Here is a 26,874-nt window from a genome sequence, read left to right on the forward strand (position 1 = left end):
AAAGGCTTAAAAGAGCACCATTTACAGGCTGACAGGTTTTATTCCTTTTCTTACTCGGCTAAACATTGGAAAACCATGCCAAGCTCCAATTTGGTTCAGAATAAGTTAGTGATACTGAAAAGGCTTGCAATTCCCTATAACATTTGGGTCGCCGTTGACTACCTGTTGCAGACTGGCGGAGGTGCTTTGGCATCCAAGGCAAGTTTATGGTCAGTAAATGTGTCACAAGCCAAAGAAAACAGCCTTATGTTATTAGCGCGGTAGTCGTATAGACCCAAGTAATTCCACGGTGTCGGTCTGTCTGTCTGCCCTCTGGGAAAAAATAAAAATATGGTTTATGGATGTGTTATGACATTGTTCACTGTCAATTACATCTACACTCTTCATAATGAACACGTGTTTGTGTATTTAAAAAAATCATATATATAGTCTATCTTTACCATTTAAAAGTTGTTGCAAAAAAATAGAAATTACGCACAAGGGTGTCCATGACCAAGCGCAGGCCTATGCGCATCAGTTTGCATGCAACTCAGCATACATTGTAGAAGATCAAAAATATGAAGAAATATAAAACAAAAAGCTGTGATAGGTTAATAATGACAAGTGTTAGAATTACAAATAATTAGGCTATATTGGAAAACCAACCACTAAGAATATTATTTAATGAAAGTAGGCTACATTATAATATCCAACACATTTCAGTCATATCTCTATTAATCAGATGAAAGTAAAATGATTAAATGCATTATATTCATTGTCTATAATACTATAATAATCCCCAAATAAGCGTATGGTAAGCACTGGGAAGGACGCCTAATAAGATTCCCATAAACTGTAAATCTGCTCATACTTTGGATTATCGCGCATAAAAATATGGCCTCAGAGTCTTTAAATCCCCCGAACTCCCGCGTTTTCATTAATGTATCTCCACGGTGGCATCGGGGTACCAGCTGCGAGGTTGAGGTTGAACAAACACCAGTTGAGTCTGCCCCATGGGCAGTGTAAACCTCGTGGGTAGCCTTATAAATCCTTTCGCACCAAGCGCCAAAATGTTCAAATGGCCCAACATTATGATTGAAAAACATATGCACATACCAGTGATAATTGAAAATAGATTATTGTGGTACTCTGGATGTTAGGACTTGGCTAGCCAACAGGTGTTACACTTTTAGAAAAAAAGGATATGGATAGAACCAAAAAGTTTGCTTCATATATGACATCTCTAAAGGTTCCATATATAAATATTTTGTAGGGTTCTTTGATCAGAACCCCATGGGTTCTTCTTCTTCACTGAACCAAAATGGCTCTATATATTAGGGTTCTCTATGGAACCCATTTTAGGTTCTATATAAAACATTATGGGGTGCTATATATAAAGCGAGCATAGAACCCTTTTTGGTTCTATCCAGAATCCTTTTTCTAAGAGTGTAGGACTTGGCCCGGGTTAATGAGTACAGAGACCCATGGAGGGAAGGGCGAGGTTGCCAGAGAACGCGCTGCCCAGGCGCCTCTCCTTTTACATGGCGTGGAGACGCCTTACAATCCAAATGATATCTTTATTAATCACATGTCCAAGGCTGTAACATATCCATCCCCGTCGACGTTCTTATAGGATGCACCTGGTATTTCAAACTTGTTATTTTTGTGCTTCTGGGTCCTGGACAGCAGCTGCTTAAAACAAGCAAAGAGAGAGGTCCTTACAATGTCTCCAATACGTGTTGGCATGGTTTTCTCGTCTTTAATGTCCCAAACCATTGTCTAGATACAATATGGGAACTGTAAAGCATGACGTTTTGTTATAATAAAACACATTTTCAATGATACACTTGGATTGAAAGCTTTATTACGATCCAGCAAACATTCAATCTCGTTTTGTCCCCCGGTCTATCTGCAGGCAATTAGACTGCGGCCTTTTGCTGTGCCTTGATAAGCCAATTAAATGTATGTCTGCTAATTTTTTCAAGTAGAAAAAAGGACTTAGAGCTAGCCTGGCTCCTAAGGACATTGATTTTCTTACCATCACCTGGCGTTCAAACAGGTTCCATTTACCAACAAGGAAAATGTCAGGCGCTTCATTTGGCGACTCTTGTTACCGTAAGGCTCTCTCCATCCTGAGCCATTGTTTTCTCCTGTTAATAACTCATTACCAGGATTTTACAAATCTCCATTACATATGTTTTGTCTCCATATTTTGATCCGTAAGATTAAGCAGATGTTACGATTGAAAATGGAAAACTCCAGGGCTACTCCTGTCTGAAAGGAAGAGGCGGACTCCGCGCCGAGCTAACAAAGAGGTTGGGGAGATCTTTAAAAAAAACATTTACGACCAATAAACAGACTTCAACCTGCTCTATTTCAACCATTGTGGCGTTTTTGAATAATTAGGTTAATAGGAATAGGTTTGTGTACTTTCAATGCCAAGACCACAGGTGCGGGGTGACATGATGAATGACGTGCCTGATTTTTGCCAAGCTCGAGGGCCCTTCTCTTGGACTTTCAAGCTGATAGAAAATATTGTCATTTCTTTAATTCACAGCATTACTTTCATTCAGAACAAAGCAGGGTGATGAAAAGCTTATGCTGTAATGAAACAAGCTATGGTGGTCGCTTTGCTTCCTGAAAGAAAGGACGAGTCAATGCTCAGGCGCGCTTTGGTTTGTGCGCAAGTACTCCATCTAAAGCAAATAAAGGACCCTTTCCAACTTTTAAAAGACCGCGTTTTACCTTTATTAAAGCCTCCATGGCTAAATCCATTAAGCATATAGTGTTAAGGCACCAGTCTTTTGTTCTGGGGAAGCCCTCGAGATGGTAACTTGTGTGTTTTAGGGGATATTTCACTTCTCAATAGACAAACGTGATCGAGGCAACAAGTGTCCCCAATGCGCGCGAGTACAAGATGGTGCAAGGAGGTGCAAGGTGCAAGGTACATTTATAACCTTCCCTGAAAAATGAACCCCATTTAATGATGAAAAATGTCGTATGCCAAACTGTATACCCAAAGGGAGGAATTAAATACACCAAAATCAGTGACCGTTTTGCGCATGGAGATATATCCTCAGCTATGAATGGACAGGTGAATGTAAGGGTGCTAATGGAGAGCTTCTCTGTTCTTTTACGCCAAGACCGGTTATAGACTTAAGTAACCACATGCCTTGTACATGGTCCTTGTTCGTCAATTGTTCGTTAGTTGTTAATATTTCAGTTATATGGGCTTTGGTTAGCTAACATACATTTTCTATACGCAGTAGTATAGTGTCAACGTTACCCCATATTACAATAGTCTATAGCCCCAAAAGAGTAATTTAATTATGGAGGGTTGGCATTTTAGTTCATGTCGTTATAGGATCATGATGGTTAAATAAAAATACCAATCCAATACTTTTACGTGTTATGGATAGTTTCATAGCCGATTTCATAGCCGATACGCACTGAAGTTTACGCGCCCATACGTTATGATAAGTTATGATAATTATGTGCAGATATTAAGGTTATAATTTGGCACATTAAGATGAGCTCACAAATGAGAGGCATCTAAAAACCACCACTCAGCATGTACCGTATTTTAACATTGTTTAATCAATTTAAACCAAGACGTTCAATAAATAATAATTGAATGTGAGCTTGTACTGACAACAAAAGACGCTGACTTTTTTAAAGAGTAAGTGGCTCATTGGGTGGGTGAAATCTCAGTGAGAGTGATGTTTGATGGAGCGTGAGATCAGAGTGAAAATGACAGGACGTCTTGACTGTAACGGAAAAGCAAACAAGTGAGAAGAAGCCTAGTCTATATCAGCGAGATATAGAACAAAAATGAGCACATCTACTACTGTATCAGTAATTCTCTCTTCATATTCTTGTGTGTTCTATCTTCTGTTCATTGGCATGTTGATGTCAACCATGTTTTCATGGGTGAAAAATATAGAACTGTGCGTAACATTTTAAGTATTTCATGAAGTGGGAAGCATATAGGCACTTATGCCTACTTGAGATACATTGAAATGTTTATGATAATAGTACAGCATATCTGAGTGGTATTGATTCCAATAACATTTATTATTTAGAAAAACTCGACAAACTATACCTCCTGTTTAATTATGTTGGGGACTTTGTTTAACAAAAGTAAATAACTAATTTCTATATTGCAAAATGTTTGAATCAGTAGACCTATAGCAATATAACAAGCATGAGAGTGTGCGCTCTCCCAATAGCTGGACTATGACAGAGACAGCTGGCTTGGACTCTCCGCTGAAAAAGCCCCCTTGGTGGACCAAACACAACAACACTGACCTTTCCACGGGGGAATGGGAGATGGGCTTTTGACTGAATTAGCCATAAAGACGTCTTGCTATGATCTTTGTTCGACTGAAAGAGTGGTGGATATTGTGCTTAATATGAGAGGCATTTTGCACAGCTTTTGCGTGCCCCATATGAAATATTAGAGTCCTTTCATTAACGCTCTTTCACACTAAGGATCCAGTGACCATATGTGTTGGACGTTCACAGGACAACGCGTTTGATTATAAACGTGTATATATTTTCCAATAGGCTTACGTCCTAGAAGGAGTCATGATAACAATTGTTATGCCATTACATTTCCCAAAAACGTAATTATAAGAGATGTAACTTTTTTGGTAGATCTGATTGATTCCTGACAGTTAGGCTACATTATTAGTCTACAAACTTAAGGTTTCTGATTCTAAATGTAAATAAAAGTTGGTATATTATGACATTCCCACAACAAACAGTTTGAAAGTGTTAATAAAATTTGTTTTTGAAAAGTTATGCCGAGAACACATTTGTTTCACATATCATCGAACTGAGTTTTTGATAACGTTCTTTTGGGAAACTGAATTGCTTGGCTCTCTCCCTCTCTCTCCGTTGATGATTGATCTACTTTCATTTAGTCTACTTTTTACCTTGAGTAACGAAACAAAAAGGTTGAAAAAAATGTGATAAATTACAAATATGCTAATTTCATTCATAGGCAATGTAAGTGTGTCTAGCTGAAAGTGAATAACGCCTTGCAGTCAGTCTGAGCGCATTCGGGGAACTGGGGACCCCAGGGCGCTGATCAAAGAGACCCTTTCTCTTTCATCCCCAGTATTCTCCTCAAAACTATTTCGATACAATATGTTTCCGTGATGCACGTCATGTGCCTGGGACACAAAACTCGTTGCAATCCTGCTAAATGTGTCCAGCTCTTTTGTTCTCCAAGATTTACTTCTTCAAAGTTTTTTTTCTCCCCTCAGTTGCCAGGTTCCAGAAGTGTAAAAGCATGCATCATTTTTCACCAGGTCTCGTTTTAATATTCACAAAAGGAAATCTATGAAACAGGCCCTTTAGTTGTTCGCTGGTTTGAACTTCACTGCTGTCCAACTGATCTCTTTTCCTATTCTAAGCATTGCGCAGCAGGGATGCATTTGCAAGACAAATGCAGCTGAGATTCAAGTGGCACAAAACGTTTCGGATAAATTCAGCTTTATGTGAAAACAAAATGGTTACATTTCAAAAGACAAGACGTTCGGGTTTACATTCTGATAATATTTTAATGGAAGAACTGGTATATATTTACAAAAAGTTACCATATATACTTCAAAGATATTCAGGAAAGTAGACTATATAGGTTGAATAAAAGATGGTGCAAGGTGTAAATCAATAATGACAAATGCATATATTATTACAATTGGAAGGGATTGTATAACTTGCAGACAGTGGGCCTATTCAACTTATGCTATAAACAATCAGTTTTTCACATTCTATTCCAAAGAGTTGAATCAAATGGTAAAGCTTGAACTGAGTAGTTCTGTACTAAGTGACCATAAACTTGGGGACGTGTTAAGATGGCTGAGAGCCATGGTGTTGGGAAGGTTTCCAGCCAGCACTGACTCTGATTAACCCTGTATGCTGAAACTCTGCTGGACTCCACCATACCAGCAATTGCTATTTATCCAGCATTTAATGAAAGCAATTACTTTAAGTCCAACAAAAATTCCCCACTTTGTTGTCTTACAACCAATGCAGAAGCTCTGAAAGAGGCAAACGTCCTGAGTAAGAAACCCTCCTGAGACTTTTAAGGGACATAATATATATATGCCAGCAGTTTCTATGACAACATGGTTACCCTACAACCCATAGTGTTTTACTGAATGACCGGCTAGAATGTAAAAGTGTCTTATTAAAGTCACCAAATGATGGACTGTTGAAAATAACAAGAAGTTAATGTATAATCACATAATGTTTATAAAGAGGACTGTGAGACAGCGAAAGAGTCATATTCTAACTATCATCAGTAATAAATGACATCCAATTGAAGGAGAAATTGCTAATTGATTTTAAGCCTGTCGTTTAATGTCATGAGGTTTGGCATGAAAGGGGCCTGCAGCAGCGGACTGTGGGGGTTTGGCTTTTTTTCTGAATGCAGCCTGGGAAAGTGAGATGTGGCTGGCTGGATTAGTGGTGTACCACAGTTTCGCAGGCCCCCCAAGCAAGGTCTGAGCCAGCCTCCCCCACAAAAAAACTGTTAACTTCCTACAATTCTACACATTTTGCCAATGAGGATGAAAGAAAATCTTGCTGTTTTAAAACTGATTTACTGCAACTGTACAAATATTGCATGGGGCAGAGAGAAAAATTAGGCAGACTAATTCTTATCTTTTTTCACTAATTGGTCTTTTGACCAATAGATCAGCTCTGAAAAATTTCTGATGTGAAAAGATCTGATGTGATTGGTCAAAAGACCAATTAGTGGGGAAAAGATCAGAATTGGGCTGCCTATGTAAATGCAGCCTTAGGCTACTGAAATGCATCAGATATGTATGTAACTTTCTAATTTGTTTAATTGTCTGTAAAGCATAAAGGTTGGTATAGGTTTGTCATTTTGAAGGGGTGCAGATTGCAGATGTGAGGGATGCTCTTTGCCTGGTATGGGACAGAAGGCAAGGAAGAGGAAGAATTCCACACAGCTCCTCTTCATCTCCTGATTCCATCTGGGATTCTATAATAAAATAATGTGGCATTAATATATTGGCATCATGGGCTGTAAGTTAAACCGTTAAAACAACTGTCATTGGGATTCTGATATTATCATTGGTCTAAACCTACAGGATGACATGAGAAGGATGTATCATCTTGCAATGAAACTCAATGTGTGCAGTAAAGCATTTTACAAATGTTTCCATTTTTTGGGGTATTACTTCTTATTTCAAAGATCATTGACACTTTTAGTCTGGACTATTGATCCATCCTTGTGGATTGATTCCCACTTTTACAATGTGTATTTTTCTTGTCCGGTTCAACAAATTGTGATTCAAAAGCAGTGGTTTCACCATCCCAAGTAATTTTTTTTAACCAATAACATGAATTTGGGTACTGCCCATGGGAGGGGCGACATGACATCTCCCTGGCCAATTCTAAACAGGTCAGGGACGCTCCATAGACCCCAAGGCAGTGGGAGGGGGAACTTTACTAAACCGTGTAACTGAATCAAACCAGTGGTTACCCCCTTTCAACAGCAGAGGAATGGCCATAACAATACCATTCACATTGCAGCACAGAGGACATGGTCCTTAGGGAGTGACTAGGATACTTTTTATTAACTAGAAAGCCAATGAGGCCCTTGAATAAAGAACATTTAGGTTCTTTCTCTAATCTTTTTGGTTTATTTTCTTGCTTCTATTTGTAGTAGTTATTCAAATATGAAAATTGTATATAGATAAACATTGTTTTAAGACATGGAAAAGGCAATAAAATGAAAAGGATGCGGAATTGAGAACGGGGCTCTGATGTGCCCTTCTACTGACCTAGAGGTTTCAGGGTGCTTGAACACATCAGAATTCCCATTGTTGAAGTTGATTAATTGAGACTGATAACTTACCATGAACAAAGATTGTAATAGAGTTTAATGCGGTAGGCCTGGGTTTGTAAATGCCTTATTCACATAGCTTTGTACTGAAGCATATGGGGGCCAGACGTATTCACTGACAAAGACGGACAAAATGTATTAGCCGTGTATGTTCTTCTAACAACCCATTATTGAGGATATTTTTGGGGGTAAATTCACTTAGCATTTTAAAACAGCTTGCCATAAAAATATAAAATGTGTACCCTTTTACAATTTTGTTTTAGATACCATTAACTTGTATGTGTTTAGATAAAACAATTATTGGAATGTTATACAGATTACAAGCAAACACTGGGTCCTTATTGCTAATTATGACAAAAGTATGTTTAAAGCAATATGCATAAATATAATATGAATTTATATTAATAAGAACAACTAGAGTTAGGCCTATTTAAAATGTATAAGTGACAGATATGATCAACAATTATACAAACATTTCAAATCACTGCCTAAAGCTTAGCCTGTATTATGAGCAATTTAATATAAGTTCCTTGTTTATTGGAAGCCCACCACCCACTCAGTATGTGAACCTTTTCCACTCAACTGGTCAGCAATCAAAGAGCACGACACAGAGCACGAGCGTGCAATATAGGGCCGAAATCATTCAGACCATCTTGGATTACTGACCCACAGAATACACATAATCTGATGTGTGACAACAGTGTTTGCCAACTCTTACTAAGTGTCAAGACCTGTATGCTGGCTGGTGCCTTATCTCCAATGTTTCAATTATGGACTGTCAATGGTGATCTATGGGCTAAATTCCCATGGTTTAGTCAGGGGCTGGATGCATGATGTAGAGGTCATTGCCCACGGACCAATCGGTCTGAAGACCAGTGGCTTTTCAACTTTGTCACCCTCCACCATGCTATTTGTCAGCCATGTTGACTCTACGCTATTGCATCAACGGGCCCTTTGGACCTCTCACACAAAGCTAGGTCTGTGTCAATGGACACTTGGACAGGACTAGACCAAGTCATAAAACCTCACAAAGCATACAAATAAACTTACCAATATACAAATAAATGACCTGATATAAAATCACTAAAAACATGAATTAACACAAGTACAACTAACAGTTATACAGCTAATCATAATAAACTATGAATTATAAAATGTATATCCATGTTTGCTATCGAATTTGAATGGATACATTTAACCAAAAGTTACACAGTGGGCTGTCTAAGACATTTTAATAATATCATATCTGTGACATTAAAAAGTGTTCAAGGGAAAGGAGGAAGTAGCTAGTCCTAATGACACAGACATATGTTCTCAGGTTATTGGATTGTTTAGGCTACATATTTCAGCAGGACGACAGAGTAATCTATCAGATTAATTTGTTGGCTTCTGTGCATCAGATAGTTCTGTCTGAGAGAGAGCTTTCATATTGACAGAAGGAATTAAGCCTCCTACTTATCCAGCCTAGTCATGTCTGCTAAGCTCATTAGTGGGGATCCCAATGATCAGAAAGTCAATAGTGCACAAACAGGAAGATTAAAGGGAGTTTAGCCAGGTTGATTCCTGTTTCTGTCACTCCTGATACCACGTTAACAAGGGATCCCAATCCTATACATCTGTAATCCATTTCCAAAGGCAAATGGACATGTATCTATATGAACTCAAAGTAATTTTTCATCAGGCAAGTTACACTGTGTGTTAGGACAGGAAATATAGGTCTTTGCATATAGGTAGTAACTTTGTCTCTTTATTGAAAACAATACACCTTCAGGGATACTGAAATAGTCCATTCCTTAATGTCTTTTCTAAAGGTATTTAGGTCATTTCTTATTTGACATGTTGGGGCTGAATCCAAACATTAGAAGCACATACTTGCATCAATGACAATGGAACTTAAGCTTCAAAGTTTGAGTTATGAATGCATGTCTCAGGTTAGGATTTGGTCCTAGTAGTCAGTTAAATGAGTTACCTGAACAATCTGTTCTTCTGCCACTCAACACACTGATGTCCATGATCTCACCGGTTCTGTCCATCTTCTGAAAACCTCCAGTACCTATGTTGGGCTGACACAGAAAACACATTTAGCTAAAGAATCCAACACACAAGAAGTTAGAATACATTTCTGCCTTTTCCTTTTGATACAAACCAGAGGTGTCCCTGTGGCATAGCTGCTCGGCATTTTGAATCCATTGTACACAGGACTTTGGTAAGAACCAGCACTGTCCATCTACAGGAAATAAAATAGACATTCATAATACAAGATATCTTTATAATTGGAGCAGGCTACTGTTTGCAATGGGTTGCATTGATGCTTAGAGTGATAGGTTTGCAGTGTGATCAGTGTATAGCACTGTGCAGCTCACATCCATAGCATTAGAATCTTGACACCAGTGAGCTTTTAGAGAAACATCTTGGGCTTTCATTGTAACTGTCTTTCTAATGATTGACTGCTCATGGTGAACAGCCATGTGTGGAAAAGAGGGGGAAACAAACAAAAAAGGCGGACCCAAACCTATAAATATTCTTAAGCAACATCCAATGACGGACTAAATGATGGGCTTCATGGGGTTGCACCTGTTAAACTCTGATCTGTGTGCTCTGATGTACCCATTTGAAAAATAAGACGGTGTGTGTGTGCATGTGTGTGTAGTACACAGGTGTTGGTTTCCTCTGGTGATTGAGCCATGGAATTGGCTGACAAAAATCATGCCAAAGCCCATGTAATTGTTTGAATTTTATACTCTGAAATGTACTGTATCCCTACTACATGCTTTTTTCAGATCACTGTACTGCCCTTATATTAATACATTTGGATAAAGGTACCTCTTTACATGCACTATCCCTAAAGATCCATCCTAAAATCTCACTATGAATGGTTTGTTCCTCACCATGTAGTTGACTGAGGCATGTTGCAGTGAAGCTGCCTGCCGCTGTAACGTCTGTCGCAAGAACATCTCATCTTTGATGGCATGGAAACTTACAATGGATGTTTGAGAGAAACATTTGCTCAAAAACATCATTTCAATATAATTAAACAAAATGTCAACTGGCTCAAAAAAAAATTATTGAATAAAAGATGCAATTGACATTCTATGATCAATTTGCTATGCGCTAAGTCAAAGTTAAAACACATTCATACATACCTCGCCTTCAGAATCTCAAATTTCTTTTCCCATATTCCGTTACAGCGAAACAACTGCTTTTGGAGTCTTTGGTAAACAACAAAGTAAAATACAGTGTGAGCAAATTAAATCCCATGTTGAGCCAGATGCACGGAGTCTGACATGCACTGAGATTAGCGTGGTTGGTGATCCTACTATAAATTATTGTGTTATAGCAAGGCTGATCTTTAACACTGCAATCAACACTGTAATACTAGTAGATAATGCATTATAACATGTAATTGTCTAACCTATTCATGTCCCTTCTTTCCAACCCAAAATGAGATTAGACAAAGTAGATACATACTTCTCTATATCTTGTTTCTGTAAGGTCTCCATCTTTTTTAGCTCATTAAGTTGTTGGATCAACTCATCCCCCCCTTCAGCAATCTGAAACTATAGAAATAAACTAGTGAAGATTCCAATAATGTGTTCAGCGGTTGTCTTCTCCTGCTTAGTATAAATCATGTCATGTATGGATATTGAGAGCAAATCTTACCACAGGTTGTTCTTCTGCTGCTTGAGCTTTTAAGACAGCCTCCTGAGCAAGCACTTCTCTTTTTTGTTTCTCCTTCTCTGCACTCAATTTCTCATTAAATTCCTTTTCCACAGCAAGTTTCTGAAATAAAAACATGGCTATTCAGTTTTGGTAACTCACATTGTTATCCCTTGAACATCAGTTGTGAAAAAAGGAACAATAGGATTCTGGAGGCCCTTGTGTGTTTTATCCATTTTCAAACTCAATTTAAAAATGGGGGGCCCCAGAGTCACATAGTACTGTGCGGTCGTTGCCGTTTAAGACGAGGGAGGACGATTATTTTTTCATGAGCATGGCCTTATTTCTATTACATCATTTTGGATGACTGGAATTCATATTCCACTCACCCAGCTCAACGTAACATTGATAGGTTTAGAGCCAGCGCAAACTGGCTCTAACCATAATAGAAAGAGGAGTGGGAGGCCCCGGTGCACAAGGAAAAGTACATTAGAGTGTCTAGTTTGAGAAACAGACACCTCACAAGTCCTCAACTGGCAGCTTCATTAAATAGTACCTGCAAAACACCAGTCTCAACGTCAACAGTGAAGAGGCAACTCCAGGATGCTGGCCTTCTAGCCAGAGTTCCTCTGTTCAGCGTCTGTGTTCTTTTGCCCATCTTAATCTTTTATTTTTATTGGCCAGTCTGAGATATGGCTTTTTCTTTGCAACTCTGCCTAGAAGGCCAGCATCCCAGAGTCGCCTCTTCACTGTTGATGTTGAGACTGGTGTTTTGCGGGTACTATTTAATGAAGCTGCCAGTTGAGGACTTGCGAGGCGTCTGTTTCTCAAACTAGACACTCTAATGTACTTTTCCTTGTGCACCGGGGCCTCCCACTCCTCTTTTTATTCTGGTTAGGGCCAGTTTGCGCTGTTCTGTGAAGGTAGTAGTACACAGCATTGTACGAGATCGTCAGTTTCTTGGCAATTTCTCACATGGAATAGCCTTCATTTCTCAGAACAAGTATACACTGACGAGTATCAGAAGAAAGTTCTTTGTTTCTGGACATTTTGAGCCTATAATCGAACCCACAAATGCTGATGCTCCAGATACTCAACTAGTCTAAAGCAGGCCAGTTTTATTGCTTCTTTAAATCAGAACAACAATTTTCAGCTGTGCTAACATAATTGCAAAAGGGTTTTCTAATGATTGACTAGCATTTTTAAATTATAAACTTGAATTAGCTAACACAACGTGCTATTGGAACACAGGAGTGATGGTCGCTGATAATGGGCCTCTGTACACCTATGTAGATATTCCATTAAAAATCAGCCTTTTCCAGCTACAAAAGTCATTTACAACATTAACAATGTCTACACTGTATTTCTGATCAATTTGATGTTATTTTAAATGGACAAAAATGTACTTTTCTTTCAAAAACAAGGACAATTCTTTCAAAAACAAGGACAATTCTAAGTGACCCCAAACTTTTGAACAGTAGTGTATATACATGATCCTATATCCTATCCCCTATAGAGAGAGGGAGAGAGAGCGAGAGTTTGGCTAATGAGGTTTCTGTCTGAACATTCCGAGAACGTCACTTTCTCCTCTATAGCTGTTGCTATAAACGCATTGTGCTTTTTAAATTTTGTATCTTTGATAGTTTTTAGAACACCTATGAAGATATCCAGTGAAAGCAGATATGCAATTTGTTGACACCACAACACAGTACAAACTTGGATACACATTATCATGAATCAATAAAAATGTCTTAAAATCACTGCTCAGTTTTGCATGTTTACAGAGGGTCATTTTATAGTGAATTGTAGGTGGCGCTCATGTTGTTATATCACCAACATTCCAAGAATACAGGCACTAACATGGCAGCCGGTCTAAAACCTTGCCAAACTCTCTATATATATGGCTCTGGGGGGGCCCTATGTTTTGAGTCATCCCACTAACTCAGGTCTAACAATGGTTGCTTTAAACAAACTAGTGGCCGTTATAATCAGAACCTAAGGCAGCATTGTGAATGGCCATGTTAGCTGATTTAGTGCACATGGTCTGGGGCGTGTGAAGGTCAGGTCAAGTCAGGTCACTGCCGGACATCGGCTTTTCTTAAGAAACTGAGAGTCCTCAAAGACCAAATTCTGACTCTCAAGACATATCTGGTTGTCTTTTGTATCAAAAAGGCATCTGTAATATCAATAGCCTAACCCTGCCACTTTGTTCTGTAAGCAGAGGGGTGGGGCTTAACACTCAGAAAAGCGTTAAGTTATATTCCTCAATAATTATTCCTTTAAATGCTCATTAAACAGCAGAAAATGTTAAATATTGTGTCTTTAAGAGTATGTTCCCATAATCTGAAGGACTAACTCAGGTCTCATTATAAAGGCTTGAGACAGAGAGCCAGTTGGTTCCTATGTGGAAATGAATGAATAGGGAAAGACTAAGATTTGCCATGGTGAGTGGTGGGTGTATTATAGCTGTGTTGTTAGTCTAGTTAAGACAAGGATGTCAGGATGGGGTTTCCATTCTTCTCAGTTTGAGAGAAAAAGAAAGGAAGGCCTTCTTGTCACCTTTCAGAAACTCATTGTCTTTAGAAAGGGAGAAAAGGCGTAGGTGTTTATCCGTAACAACAGGATGTAGACTACAGCCAGCCTCAGCAGCTTGGATAAAGCACCAGGCCATAACAAGAATACCTTACCATATACAGTTGAAGTCGGAAGTTTACATACACCTTAGCCAAATACATTTAAACTCAGTTTCTCAATTCCTGACATTTAATCCTAGTAAAGATTCCCTGTCTTAGGTCAGTTAGGATCACCACTTTATTTTAAGAATGTGAAATGTCAGAATAACAGTAGAGAGAATGATTTATTTCAGCTTTTAATTATTTCATCACATTCCCAGTGGGTCAGAAGTTTGCATACACTCAATTAGTATTTGGTAGCATTGCCTTTAAATTGTTTAACTTGGGTCAAACGTCTCGGGTAGCCATCCACAAGCTTCCCACAATAGGTTGGGTGAATTTTGGCCCATTCCTCCAGACAGAGCTGGTGTAATGGAGTCAGGTTTGTAGGCCTCCTTGCTCGAACATGCTTTTTCAGTTCTGCCCACAAATTTTCTATAGGATTGAGGTCAGGGCTTTGTGATGGCCACTCCAACACCTTGACTTTGTTGTCCTTAAGCCATTTTGCCACAACTTTGGAAGTATGCTTGGGGGTAATTGTCCATTTGGAAGACCCATTTGCGACCAAGCTTTAACTTCCTGACTGATGTCTTGAGATGTTGCTCCAATATATCCACATCATTTTCCTCCCTCATGAAGCTATCTATTTTGTGAAGTGCACCAGTCCCTCCTGCAGCAAAGTACCCCCATGCATCAAGGTTGGGATGGTGTTCTTCGGCTTGCAAGCATCCCCCTTTTTCCTCCAAACATAACGATGGTCATTACGGCCAAACAGTTCTATTTTTGCTTCATCAGACCAGAGGACATTTCTCCAAAAAGTATGATCTTTGTCCCCATGTGCAGTTGCAAACCGTAGTCAGAATTTTTTATGGCGGTTTTGGAGCAGTGGCCTCTTCCTTGCTGAGCGGCCTTTCAGGGTATGACGATATAGGACTCGTTTTACTGTGGATATAAATACTTTTGTACCGGTTTCCTCCAGCATCTTCACAAGGTCCTTTGCTGTTGTCCTGGGATTGATTTTCACTTTTCACACCAAAGTACGTTCATCTCTAGGCGACAGAACGCGTCTCCTTCCTGAGCGGTATAACGGCTGCATGGTCCCATTGTGTTTAGACTTGCGTACTATTGTTTGTACAGATGAACGTGGTACCTTCAGGCGTTTGGAAATTGCTCCCAAGGATGAACCAGACTTGTGGAGGTCTACAATTTTTTTTCTGAGGTCTTGGCTGATTTCTTTTGATTTTCCCATGATGTCAAGCAAAGAGGCACTGAGTTTGAAGGTAGGCCTTGAAAAACATCCACAAGTACACCTCCAATTGACTCAAATGATGTCAATTAGCCTATCAGAAGCTTCTAAAGCCATGACATCATTTTCTGGAATTTTCCAAACTGTTTAAAAGGCACAGTCAATTTTGTATATTTAAACTTCTGACCAACTGGAATTGTGATACAGTGAATTATAAGTGAAATAATCTGTCTGTAAACAATTGTTGGACAAATGATTTGTCATGCACAAAATAGATGTCCTAACCGACCAAAACTATAATTTGTTTACAAGAAATTTGTGGAGTGGTTGAAAAACTAGTTTTAATGACTCCAACCTAAGTGTATGTAAACTTCCGACTTCAACTGTAAATCCATAACATTTTCCAGTTTGATCATCATTGATTTTTCTTTGTTTTATAACCATTTAGGTACTGAGAAAATCTCCCAGCAAAATCGTATTGTGTGACTGTTGGTGCCTGACAGACAACTCAGCTCATTGCACTGAATCCATATAAAATAGCAGGACCCAGAGCAAACTTGTCAACTGGTAGACCATGGCCTGAGTAGGATGAGACAGTACATATTTTCCATTAAAAAAACTTTACGGATCCATAATGTTCAGGCTCTATGGTCCCTGTATTGTTAAGTCATTGTTTATGAAGTGGACTTTCAACCACTCATTGTGGTGGCCCATTAAATCAGGCTAGCCAATCCACTCCAGCCATCAGCGTGTTGTGTCAGCTGCATGCATCTCACACACACACACACACACACACACAAGCTGTCTGGCTCTATGTGATCAGTGTGTTGACAGAATCATACCCATCCTCCCCCCCAGACCAAGGGATGAATAAGCAAAAGTGGGAGTGATATGTAGCTGAAGTGCTTCAGCTTTATTGTTGTGTAAACTGTATAGTCAATATAGTAGCGGTGGTGAGGTAGGTAGGTGTGTGTGTGTGTGTGTGTGTGTGTGTGTGGGGGGGGTATCAAAGCTGGGTGTCAAAATGATTTAGAACAATTATAACAAAGTATAGATTTTGTGCTGTCAATAAATCCAGCTGTGGTAATGTGAGTGTAGAAGCAATATGGTGTTATGCTATAATGAGGCTTGCAGACTTTAAAGTTACAACATTCAGCACTTTTTGTTTTATGTTTCTGAAACTGAAATAAAAAGGCGTTGCCTAAACATTCCTTGTGTCGTCTCGAAATAGTGCCACGAGAGACACTTACTTCGTTGATGATTTCACTTCGCTGTTGACTTATGTGGAACAGGTTGTATTTTAACCCAACTCCCATGGCTAAAATCAATAGGACAGAGAGAACACGTGCGCACATTATCCCCTCTCTTTGCTTTATGAGCCTAATGTCTGCACTGATGAACTAACTGTCCTTCACCGGAGAGACCCAGACTTCTAAACATCCTGACACTGATAGCAGCACTTGACCGTGGCACGTTTTTACCTGTAGGTAATTTGGAAATATAATGGTGGCTTCCACGACTCGCGAAACGTGTGCAGCCAGGTCATGTCAGTTACTTACCTCACTCTTCCGGAAGTCTTCAATGATTTGTATTTCTTTTTCCAGCTCTTGTTTTAGCGACTTCATCTGTGAAATTAATAAAACAGGTTGTTACAGAGAAAACAATCCTATTTTCCTTAAAATACATTTTCTGAATGATAAAACAGTACCAAATGATTTATCGATCTAGTCTTGAGAAATTCATTGAATATCATTCATTAGCAACACATGATTATTATCTGAAGAGATTACGAGAGTAAAATGATGACACTGTGGTTTGTTCTTTAAGTACTTTTGCAGATAATGATTTTAGCGATAAAGCACTTTACAAAAGTTTTTTTTTTTAAGTTTCTTTTTAGTTAAAAAGGACACTGAAGGCCTTGATTCCTTGATAGGTGTTTGTTAAATGCTATTGTGTAGAATCAACACCCAGGATATAAGTTTCTTCAGTTGCATTGAATGAAGAGCCCTCTAAAGACACTGTGGGTGGACACGAAGATCATTCAGCACAACAATAATGTGGGTAGAGCAAGACAGGACCCACAGGCAGGATTCTACTCTGACATTTTTTACAAGAGCACAGTTGCTCTTAAGTTTAAAAAAATCTTAGGAGCACACATATAAATAAGAGCACAATCAAAACATACTTGAGGTATTAGTGATAAGAATTGCCAGCAATGACAACACACTGGGTTTAGGAGCACCAGAAGAATAGATTTTTAAGATTGAGATATAGCCTATATAAGGCCTATATCATGAATCTTAGCTACATCCACTGAAGAAGCTCTTCCTTTTCCTTTCTTTCTGTGCCACCAAGTGTTTGCACACTACTGGTAAAGTTCCCACAAGGATTATGATAACTTTCATCTGTGGTTACCAGGTTCTGTACTTTGTTAGCTAGTTAATGCTGTAGCATACATGCCAAATGGTTGCACTGTAGAGCCCTGACAGGGTAAGCTAGATGCCAGACTGCACCTGCCTGTATGATTGACGTATCGCTACCCTGCTTTCATGACTGTCCGCATCACACCCGGCCTAGAATTGGTACAGGGTGCCACAGTATCCCACAGTGAAAAGGTTATGGGACATGGACAAGAATTGCTCCCATGGTGCTCTTCCATATACTGTGTGCGACATTTTTGCATGAGCAATACACGGGTCAGGTTGACATATTATTACATGCGAGTTCCAAACACTAACTCTTGATTGCTTCAGTTGCATCTCATGACTCCCACAGTTTAAACTTGAGTTGACTAAACTTAAATAATCATCTCCTTATCAAACAGTTAAAAAGGTAATTGTGCTGCAGATTATGAGTTTTACGGTTGCTTTTGTACAGATCTGTGCTCTTTTGCGTGATGAAAATGTCACCTTATAGCTCCATATACATTTCTGTTAAAATAAAATGATGTTCTCACAAGTACAGATGTTTTGTATAATTTATCCTTGATGCAAGCCAATGTACTGTTGGTGTTCTATGTGATTGTGACATTCAGGGATGAGAGAGTGAGTCTTGACGGGTAGCTGAAGCTTACACCCAGCTGGGCTTTCAGCGGCTAGGCTTTGGCCTCCCATTGGAAGTCTCTCCCTTGGGGCCCTACAGCTATGGAAGAAGCAAATGTTCTGCTTCATTGATCAAAGTCAGCAAAATAATGTGAAAAACGTCCTCTTTTTTTCCCATTTTACATTTTTATGCATAAACACTATAGTAGCACTTAACATTGAGTTTGTCAGTCACAGGAAGGGTACAAAAGGCCCGGTAACAAAGACATTTGAAAAGAGGGGGATTTGAATTGTTACACTAAATATGTATAATCCTTTTGACTGATGATTGAAATTACATTAAGGACATCTTTATTAGAAGTCTTTAACTAAAGCTGCTCCTTAGAAGGAGTTTGGATACACACCATCTGCTCCACACACCATTAACCTCTACTCATCCCTGGCTGTTTGGTGTTTATTGAAGTGAAGAGAACAGGGTCTATCAACGAGCCACACTTTTGATCTCTAACCAATCTTTTTTTGTTGCTGTATTTCTAATGGTGATCATCCTCTGACCAAGATCGCCAATTAGTGTTGTTTTGATTATGATGAAGCCCAGTATCTATGTTCAGATTCCTTTTACTAAGTGCTTTCTCTGATGTTCACTTTTATTTGAACCATTGCACCTACAGGTCCCAAAATGACCAAGGTTATTACTGGATACTAATAGTGCATCCTTTAGGTGGACAATTGTTTTGTATGTCCAAAGAAAACTATGATTAGAGGGAGGAGAAGGCCTGTAGTAAATCTCAAGTATTCAGTGACAAATGAACAAATAATTTATACCTTATACAATGAATATTTTATTTTTATCGGTGCGCAGTTAATTACAATAATCAATGCGGTGAGACTTAATTTTAATCTAATTAAAGTAAGTATCCTAGCAACCCTATGGGGTCAGGGCAAGGCATTCAATAAAGTGTGTTAGAAGTGACCAAATTGAGTGCTAGAGTAGCACAGGAAGTGTTAGCTTTTAGATTCTACCACTGCTGATTAGTATCTTTAAAGTGAAAAGAGAAGGGGCTGAGAAAAACAATTATGACTGGTATATTTGCTTTATCAACAATGCACATCACCCATTTCTGTGGGCAATGATTGCTACCTTCTGTAAATGAAAATGCCAAGGGTGTAGTTGTTTTGTAAGAATGTATTTTTCTACATTGACCAAATCAATACGACACCTGGTAGGCCCTTTAAATAACCAAGAAATATATACTGTAGGGTAGAGCTGTTCAAAAGAGTTGACATGCATGAATAGTAGAACTTGCACAATTTCTATAATTTCAAGCACAATTCAGTAAAATGATCTGGCAGAATTCCATTTTTCACACCACATATGACTGTTAAACAGATCATCTACCTTTACAGTATCAATAAAGAATGATAAATAATCCTAACCCAACACATTAAAGCATGGCCTTCAAGGTCCATTTGCCAAATGTTGTGCCAATGGAACCACACTACTGTGTCAAATATTAACCTTTGTTTTCTCAGTGAAAGCTTGATAATACCTCATAAAACCATTTAGATTGTCTTCCTCCACTTACCAGTTGCTTTACAGTAAGAGAGACGCAGCAATGTGTCGGCATCCTTCCATTTTGATGACAAAACTAACAGAACATTCACCTGCACTGAAATCTATCAGGGCTCTTGTCTTACCTGGCATATGCTAGCAAGGCTTTTTTCCCACTCTATATGAGTGGACTGCAAACACTGCCAGGAAGATTGCCTCTTAGGCCATGTAATGTGGATAGAACAGCAGTTCAGCATGGGCAGGGTTGAGGGTAGAGAACTTTGAGACATGTTTTGTAAACAGTTTTCTCATCAGCCAAATTCAACATTGACTCACTTGGAGGTCGTAAAGACTGGTGGCAAGGGAAAGGATGCTTACCTTGTTTCTGGCGGTGTCCTTCTCAATGCTGAGTTGTACTTTCAGATGATCATAGTCACTGGTCATCTAGAATTAAAATGGGGGGAGGGAGGGTCACCGTAAGCATTTCTCCTAATTCGCTCCACTTTATACAAAACAATGCACGGTAATCCTTTTTGCTTTACATGTACATAAATGTTTTGCTTTATGCATAGTTGCAAAATAACCATTGTTGCATGTACCTTTTGCAGGGCTTTTTTCTCATCCTCTAACTTTGCTTTCACATCGTTTAGATTATGTTCTGAAAAAAAGTAAAAAGAGCACTTTGGTTATCTGAGATGGATAGCAAAGAGACAGGAAACACTCCCACTTTCGTCTGGTTTTAGGCTATCAGAGGAATAGGGTGGAAGGGGAGGGTAGGCCTAAGAGACAGGGTTGTTGGAGTTTGAGAGAGTAGTGTGACATGACGTCCATCCACGTCCCATTGAGTTACGGCGGTGGCCTGAGAAAGTACACTTGAATCCAGTGTGGCCTGGGTCCTGACAGGGTTCTGACCTGGCATTCCACCCTTGATGAGCTTGGCATGCCACCAACTGTTCCTCTGGTGACCTAAAACACTAAGTTCAAGGACCAAGTGTGGGTTTGCAAACTTTGCACCCAACTTCTTCAGGTAAAGCGCTTGTAGTTAGTAACAGCACATACAAAATACTTACTTGATTTGAATGAACAACATATAAAAGAGGAAATGCTCTTTGGCCAGACACCACACACCACATTTTAAGAATATGTTTAAGGTCATATTAATGAGATGTGCCCTCTTCAAAACCCCATCCGATATGAAATGTAACATGTAGCAGTCAACGGAGGCCTTGGCGCTATCACATTTTATCAGGTGAGATATGTTTGTGCTTCGTTTGTATCTATACATCCGGGGGAACATATTCAGATGGTTACCTAAGTTACATAAGCAATTAATGAACATCAAACATTTAGAGAGATAAAACGCTGATCCTTGAAAATACACCTGTGCACTGTTTACTTTCTCTTGAAGGACTCCCACACTGTGGACTGGATGGCCAAACATTACAATCTGACCAATGGCTGCCAAACTGTGAGTTATTAGCTCATGTTTCCAGACAATATCTGCTGCAGGGGGCACATGATTAGCCTAGTTGAAACGGCAATTGATGTATGAAGTTTGCATATGGGGTTAAAAAGTAAAGATTTATCAATTACACAAAACAGTTTAACATAGTTATTGAGTCACAGAATGACATCAATATGGATTTTATGGTCCAGATTCTATGACTTAACATCTTAAATCCTATAACATTTCAATAAGCAGAATTTAAAAACTGCAGGGAATAGGATTTGTTACAAAAATGAAAAGAATCCCCACAATACCTAGATCTTCCAACTGCTGCTCTTTAGCCTCCAAGGAATTGCGGACCTGGTCCATGACAATGTGCATGGAGTCAATGTCGTCTTGTAGCTTTTGATTCTCTTGTCTCAGCCATTCTTTATCCGGGTCATCCACAGCCTCACAGCTAATCTGAAGAAAAAAAATGACAACTCCTTTTTAACCTTTTTTCTTTAATCCGCAAAACAAAAGGCACACAGCTCAAGCAGCGTGGCAAGTATGAGTCCTTTTCAGAAACAAAGCAATCGTACAACTTTCTGCCTCCTTCGATTTCCCCCTGAATAATAAAAAGCCGAGACACACAAAAAAGAACTCCGGCCATGAGTTTTTTTTCACCCCTCTTTGCCCAGAAGAAAGAAGGCAGTACATTATATACAAAGACCATAATTCATGGGGACATTTTTATTGACAGGGATAATACATATCATACTGTTTGCGTGCCCCTGTCATTCAGGTCAATTTATTCTGGAAGTCCAAAGCGGCAGCTGGGCCTTTCCACCCACGGTCTGGGCCCTGGTCTCTAACAACCACTGCCTGTAACTAGGCAGGGCTGAGGGGGGAGACTGGGGGAGTATGGTTGGGCAACACCAGGGGTTTGAAGAGTGCACAGCTTCCAGGGGGGGGCTTGTTGCCTTTGTGTCTTCCCTCAGTGGCAGCGCTGCCAGTGTCACCAGGATCACATCACATGTCAGAGCAGTGAAGTTTGCAGACTGGGAGCCGCATGGAGCCCATCAGGTTCCTGTGATATCCACGCAGTTGGCCCTCTCCACTTTGTGCTGCAGCCACCATTCATGCCCTGGACATTAACAGGGCTTTTGCATGCCTGTCACACTTAGGACTGTGCAGTGTGCAGGCGTTCAAAGGCTTTCAAAGCTTCAAGGTCCCCCCCACCCTGCTTTTCCCTTGTTTTGTTTCCTCCTCTTGTTTTATAATGAAAGAAGACAGTACTTTTGTGAGCAGGGGTCATATTTGAGTAAAGAAATCTAACTTTTTAAAATAATATGAATGCCTTTTTGTTTCAGTTGGAATGATGCCAAAACTGTGTGAATTCAATAGATTTTTGTAACAGAGAGCCACCCAATACATCCAGGTTTGCCAAAAGACACATTTGAATTAAAAAGGAAACACACATAGTTAGCCATGCTTCATAAACTTGACATTATCAGGAACTGTATGCACTCTATGGACTAAACTATTATGCTGTATCAGCCTTAATCAAATAATGAAAAAACTATTTAGAGGGATTATAAGGTTAGGAGTGCTTGCGTTGCGTGTGACTCTGCAGTTTTGACGCCGCGTTAGGCTAAGCTACATGTCATGCCACAGAGGATTACCCAGTTGGTCCTCTCTGTAATCAGCCTGGGCACCGTTCCATCTACCTTGGCACAGCCCCGACCCGATCGGCATCAACAAATGATCACCTCTTCATGCACCACCAAACACCATCCATCCCCTCGTCTCTCTCCCCATCCAAGATAAAGTTAACTAACTATGAGTGACAGCAATAAACACACGTTTTTCTTGTTTTATGGGGGTTCCCTCTGTCTTTGGTTCTCTCTACACAGCTGTATCTAAAACCCAAAACACTGCATGGCTGACTGGGACTGTTTCCACTGCGATTGAAGAAGAAACGCTACTTCCTTTACCTCTGGCTCCACCATCTGCCGTAGAGTGGTAACTACGAGTGATTAGCCATGCGGTTCTCCCATGGCCGTGACCACTCTCATTAGCACAAAGAACAAAGGAGCGATTCTCCAGAGCTGCAGTCATCTGTTTCACTTTGAGAGGCTGGTTTTGTGTGACTACTCTCCCTGCCATCTGCCTACAGTAGAGTCCCACTTGTGTTGGACAAAACTAAAATACTGAGGGGTGAGAGAGGAATCGAGAGATAGAGTGAGGGGCTGCCCGGCCTCATTAAAACAAGGCAATTAGGGGAATACACCTCACCTTGTAACACTAAATATCTAATTAATGTTGATTTCTGGGGGGGTGTCACTCACCACATAAAAGGTATGACTGATGAGAAATGAATACCTTTTGGTCAAACAAAAGGTGTGTATATCACCACCCCTCCCTTGAATGCATTTTTATCTAACCATGATTAACTACAATCATATTGTTCACCACTGGCAGCTCTAGCAGAACCATTGAATATTCTTAATTCTTTAACTTCTTAATTTGGAATATAATTAGGATAAGACAAAATACAATATGTGACTCACATCACTAGAGTAAGTGGGCAAAGTGAAGAACACACTGATCCCAGCCTACCTTTGTGAAGACTCTCTCCTCATATTCCCTCAGCTGTTCACTCATACACGTGATCTTCAAGTTCTTCTCTTGGATCTCATTCATCAGATCTTTCAGTCTCCCTGTCTCACTAGCAACAGCAGCTACATTTTCTCCTTTTTTAAGGTAGTAATTCTGAAATAAAACAACACAGTCAAATCAAATGTTATTGTTCGCATACACATGTGTAGCAGATGTTATTGTGGGTGTAGCGAAATGCTTGAAATACACAGTCAATATATTTTGAAAGCATTATAAAAACTTGGTGATAGAGACATGCACACATGCAATGCTCTTTAGTATTTGGGATACAATAAGAGTTATGACAATATACAGTGAGACATGTTATTGTTGTAACACACTAGGCTTAATGTGTCCATACCTTGTAGCTGCCTCTGATCACATGGATTGCATCGTTGAATTGTTGTTGATAACTTTTCCGTATAACTTTTACTTTCTGTATGAAACAATGTTTAGTTTAGTTTATAAGCATAATGAAATTTGACTGAGAACATGGTAATTATTTATGTAATAAAATAAATACAATTAAATATCTGTCACCTCCTTATGATGATTCTCCAAACTCTTCACTTTGTCATTCATGCTGGTATACAAGGACTCTGCCTCTTGCTGAAGTTTGGACTCATAGTGTGCCTGCATGAACTTTATTTTCAAAAAAATGTCTTTTTTCAGGGTATCCATATTCTAACAAACAAAGGGGGAGATTAGTCAACATTTCTGTATGTAGGCATGTTGAGCCAAAGCACATTCCAGCACATTTCAGCAACTGAAATGCATTTTCTTCTTATACTGTAAGCTAGATGTTGTTTAGTCTACATCGTTCAAATAAATTGAATAGGCCTCCCCAATTAATTTAATGTTCTTATGTATTATAGCCTTTAATTTGACAAATACACAAGGTGCAAACACATCAAGACTGTGCTCTTTTAAAGCACAAGGGACATAAGTATAACTCAGCAGCTAGCATAATCAGCTTGAATCAGTAGGAAGTAGCTACTGTACTCTGTTTTGGTTCCTTCTTTGTTGAATTGGTATCACTTTCAATCTTTGGAGGATGAATACCCCACAAATCTACTAGCCTGCCAATCAATTTGTTTAACTCTGCAGGCAAGGGCAGTCATTGCTGCGCCCTTGCTAACATTTTCTTCCCCAGAACAAAGCCTCCATATGCCCTCTCAGCGGGGGACTGGGGAGATATAAGAGCCATGCATATAGGCCTAAAGTTATAGGAATTTTGAGATGAAAGGGGATGCAGAGTGAATTGAAACACTGAGCAAATCTAGAGGAATGCACAAGTCACTGTCACTCAGGCGTGGCGTTTCACTTTCTATGTTGCTCTTCTGATTGCAGTGTTTTTTTGGACGTAGCCAAATCAAAAAGGATAATACTAATAATTGGAGTTGTTTGAAAATATAAACTTTTCGATTGTATAAATTGAATCTTTATTTTGTAATAAACATGTGCATTTATTGTATGGAGAAACAAAGTTATTATATAAGCAAGCAATGTACAAACTAAAGTAACCTACCTTTATAAGTTCAGCAGTGTGATCAGATAGTAACTTGACAGTGGGTAATTCTGAGACATCGGTTTGGACAGAAGCATCTGGACCAAAGAATCCCACCCTCAATTGATTCCCCAGTGAAAACCTCCACATTAGGCGCCACAGCAGACAAACAGGTAAATTAGACAGACAAAAAAACAAACGTAGGAGAAAACAATGTCAATCATTATTAAAAAAAATATATTTAGACAAATGGAACATGTGCTTGCCCAATATGATAACCAAGATAGCTAACGTTACCAATATTGAGAGTCGAGAGATAGCTGGGTACCGTTAGAATGTACATGTGACAGAAAAAAAGTTACAGCTTGCTAGCTTGTTTGGCTAACGTTAGCTAATTAGCTAACTACTTACTTGCGAATTTCCTCTATTTCTTTAGAAAATAGCTCCTCTTCGTCCTCATTCATACACATCTTTTTTTGTTTACACACGAGGTTCATGACCGTGAATGTCAGACAGATTTTGTGTTTCAAAATCACTTGCTTGCTAGCTAGTTGATTTGCTAGCTTGTCTTTGCCACTCCAGATTATGGTGTTGCTATAGCTACTTGGACAACTGGGAAACTAGCTCTCATCAGGAGCAGGTATGATTTTCTACTTGTTTCTATCTTATTTACTTTAAATGGTCATTGAGCTAGTTATTTGAATGGTAGACGTGTCAAATCTCTCCAGACACGATTATCGAACAATTCTTATTTTAATTTTTTACATCACATTGTAACTAGCTAGCTGGCTTGCAACCAGAGTTCTATCTGCCCACTGACGCACACTGTCATGAAGGGTCGTTACTAGTTACCACAAACACAAAGTCATAAACCCCGCCTATTTCTACAATGTATCTTCTTAAAATGTGATTTTAAACCTTACTTAACCGTAACCCTAACCACACTACTTAACCACACTACTAACTTTACGCCTAACCTTAAATGTAGACCAGAAAGTACATTTGAGTTTTTATTCATTTTTACCATATTGAGCCAATTTGGACTTTGTGGCTATGGTAACTAGTGTAAACCGCCACCGCAAGTGCTTGTTCAGTCTAGGCTGCAGGTTATGGTTGACCCTCATTTAAGAGGGTTTGGGCACCAGAGGGACCCCAATGAAATATGTTTTTTCTTCTTCTTCGTAACAACCAACTGATGTTAACAGCATAATCAAAATATGAATCTTTGAAACTGCAACTTTCAGATGATGA

At 39.3% G+C, this 26,874-nt stretch overlaps 1 protein-coding gene across 1 annotated transcript; it reads right to left on the bottom strand.

Annotated features, from left to right (window-relative positions):
- Nucleotides 1-5,447: 5,447 nt before the first annotated feature.
- lg10h10orf67 (linkage group 10 C10orf67 homolog) lies at nucleotides 5,448-26,454 on the bottom strand. The gene is made up of 16 exons (XM_024435651.2): nucleotides 26,035-26,454; nucleotides 25,645-25,765; nucleotides 24,657-24,800; nucleotides 24,478-24,552; nucleotides 24,078-24,230; nucleotides 21,791-21,938; nucleotides 20,629-20,687; nucleotides 20,408-20,473; nucleotides 16,996-17,061; nucleotides 11,522-11,641; nucleotides 11,330-11,418; nucleotides 11,005-11,070; nucleotides 10,750-10,837; nucleotides 10,008-10,088; nucleotides 9,831-9,924; nucleotides 5,448-6,994 (listed from the first exon to the last, which is right to left on the bottom strand). The coding sequence occupies exons 1-16, from the start codon at nucleotides 26,118-26,120 to the stop codon at nucleotides 6,873-6,875; spliced, it is 1,578 nt and encodes a 525-aa protein (XP_024291419.2). The 5' UTR covers nucleotides 26,121-26,454; the 3' UTR covers nucleotides 5,448-6,872.
- Between the last annotated feature and the right edge of the window lie 420 nt (nucleotides 26,455-26,874).

This window comes from Oncorhynchus tshawytscha, linkage group LG10 (genome assembly GCF_018296145.1).
Source record: "Oncorhynchus tshawytscha isolate Ot180627B linkage group LG10, Otsh_v2.0, whole genome shotgun sequence".
In the NCBI taxonomy this organism is placed as follows: domain Eukaryota; kingdom Metazoa; phylum Chordata; class Actinopteri; order Salmoniformes; family Salmonidae; genus Oncorhynchus; species Oncorhynchus tshawytscha.

What these genes read in the sequence shown, in the direction of transcription:
- lg10h10orf67 (XM_024435651.2), bottom strand. Translation starts at nt 26,120, where the DNA reads ATGAACCTCGTGTGTAAACAAAAAAAGATGTGTATGAATGAGGACGAA. An exon ending in GAAATAGAGGAAATTCGCAA is followed by an intron (nt 25,766 to 26,034) that starts GTAAGTAGTTAG and finishes CCTAATGTGGAG; the next exon opens with GTTTTCACTGGGGAATCAAT. An exon ending in CAGAAGAACAGATTGTTCAG is followed by an intron (nt 6,995 to 9,830) that starts GTAACTCATTTA and finishes ATTTTATTATAG; the next exon opens with AATCCCAGATGGAATCAGGA.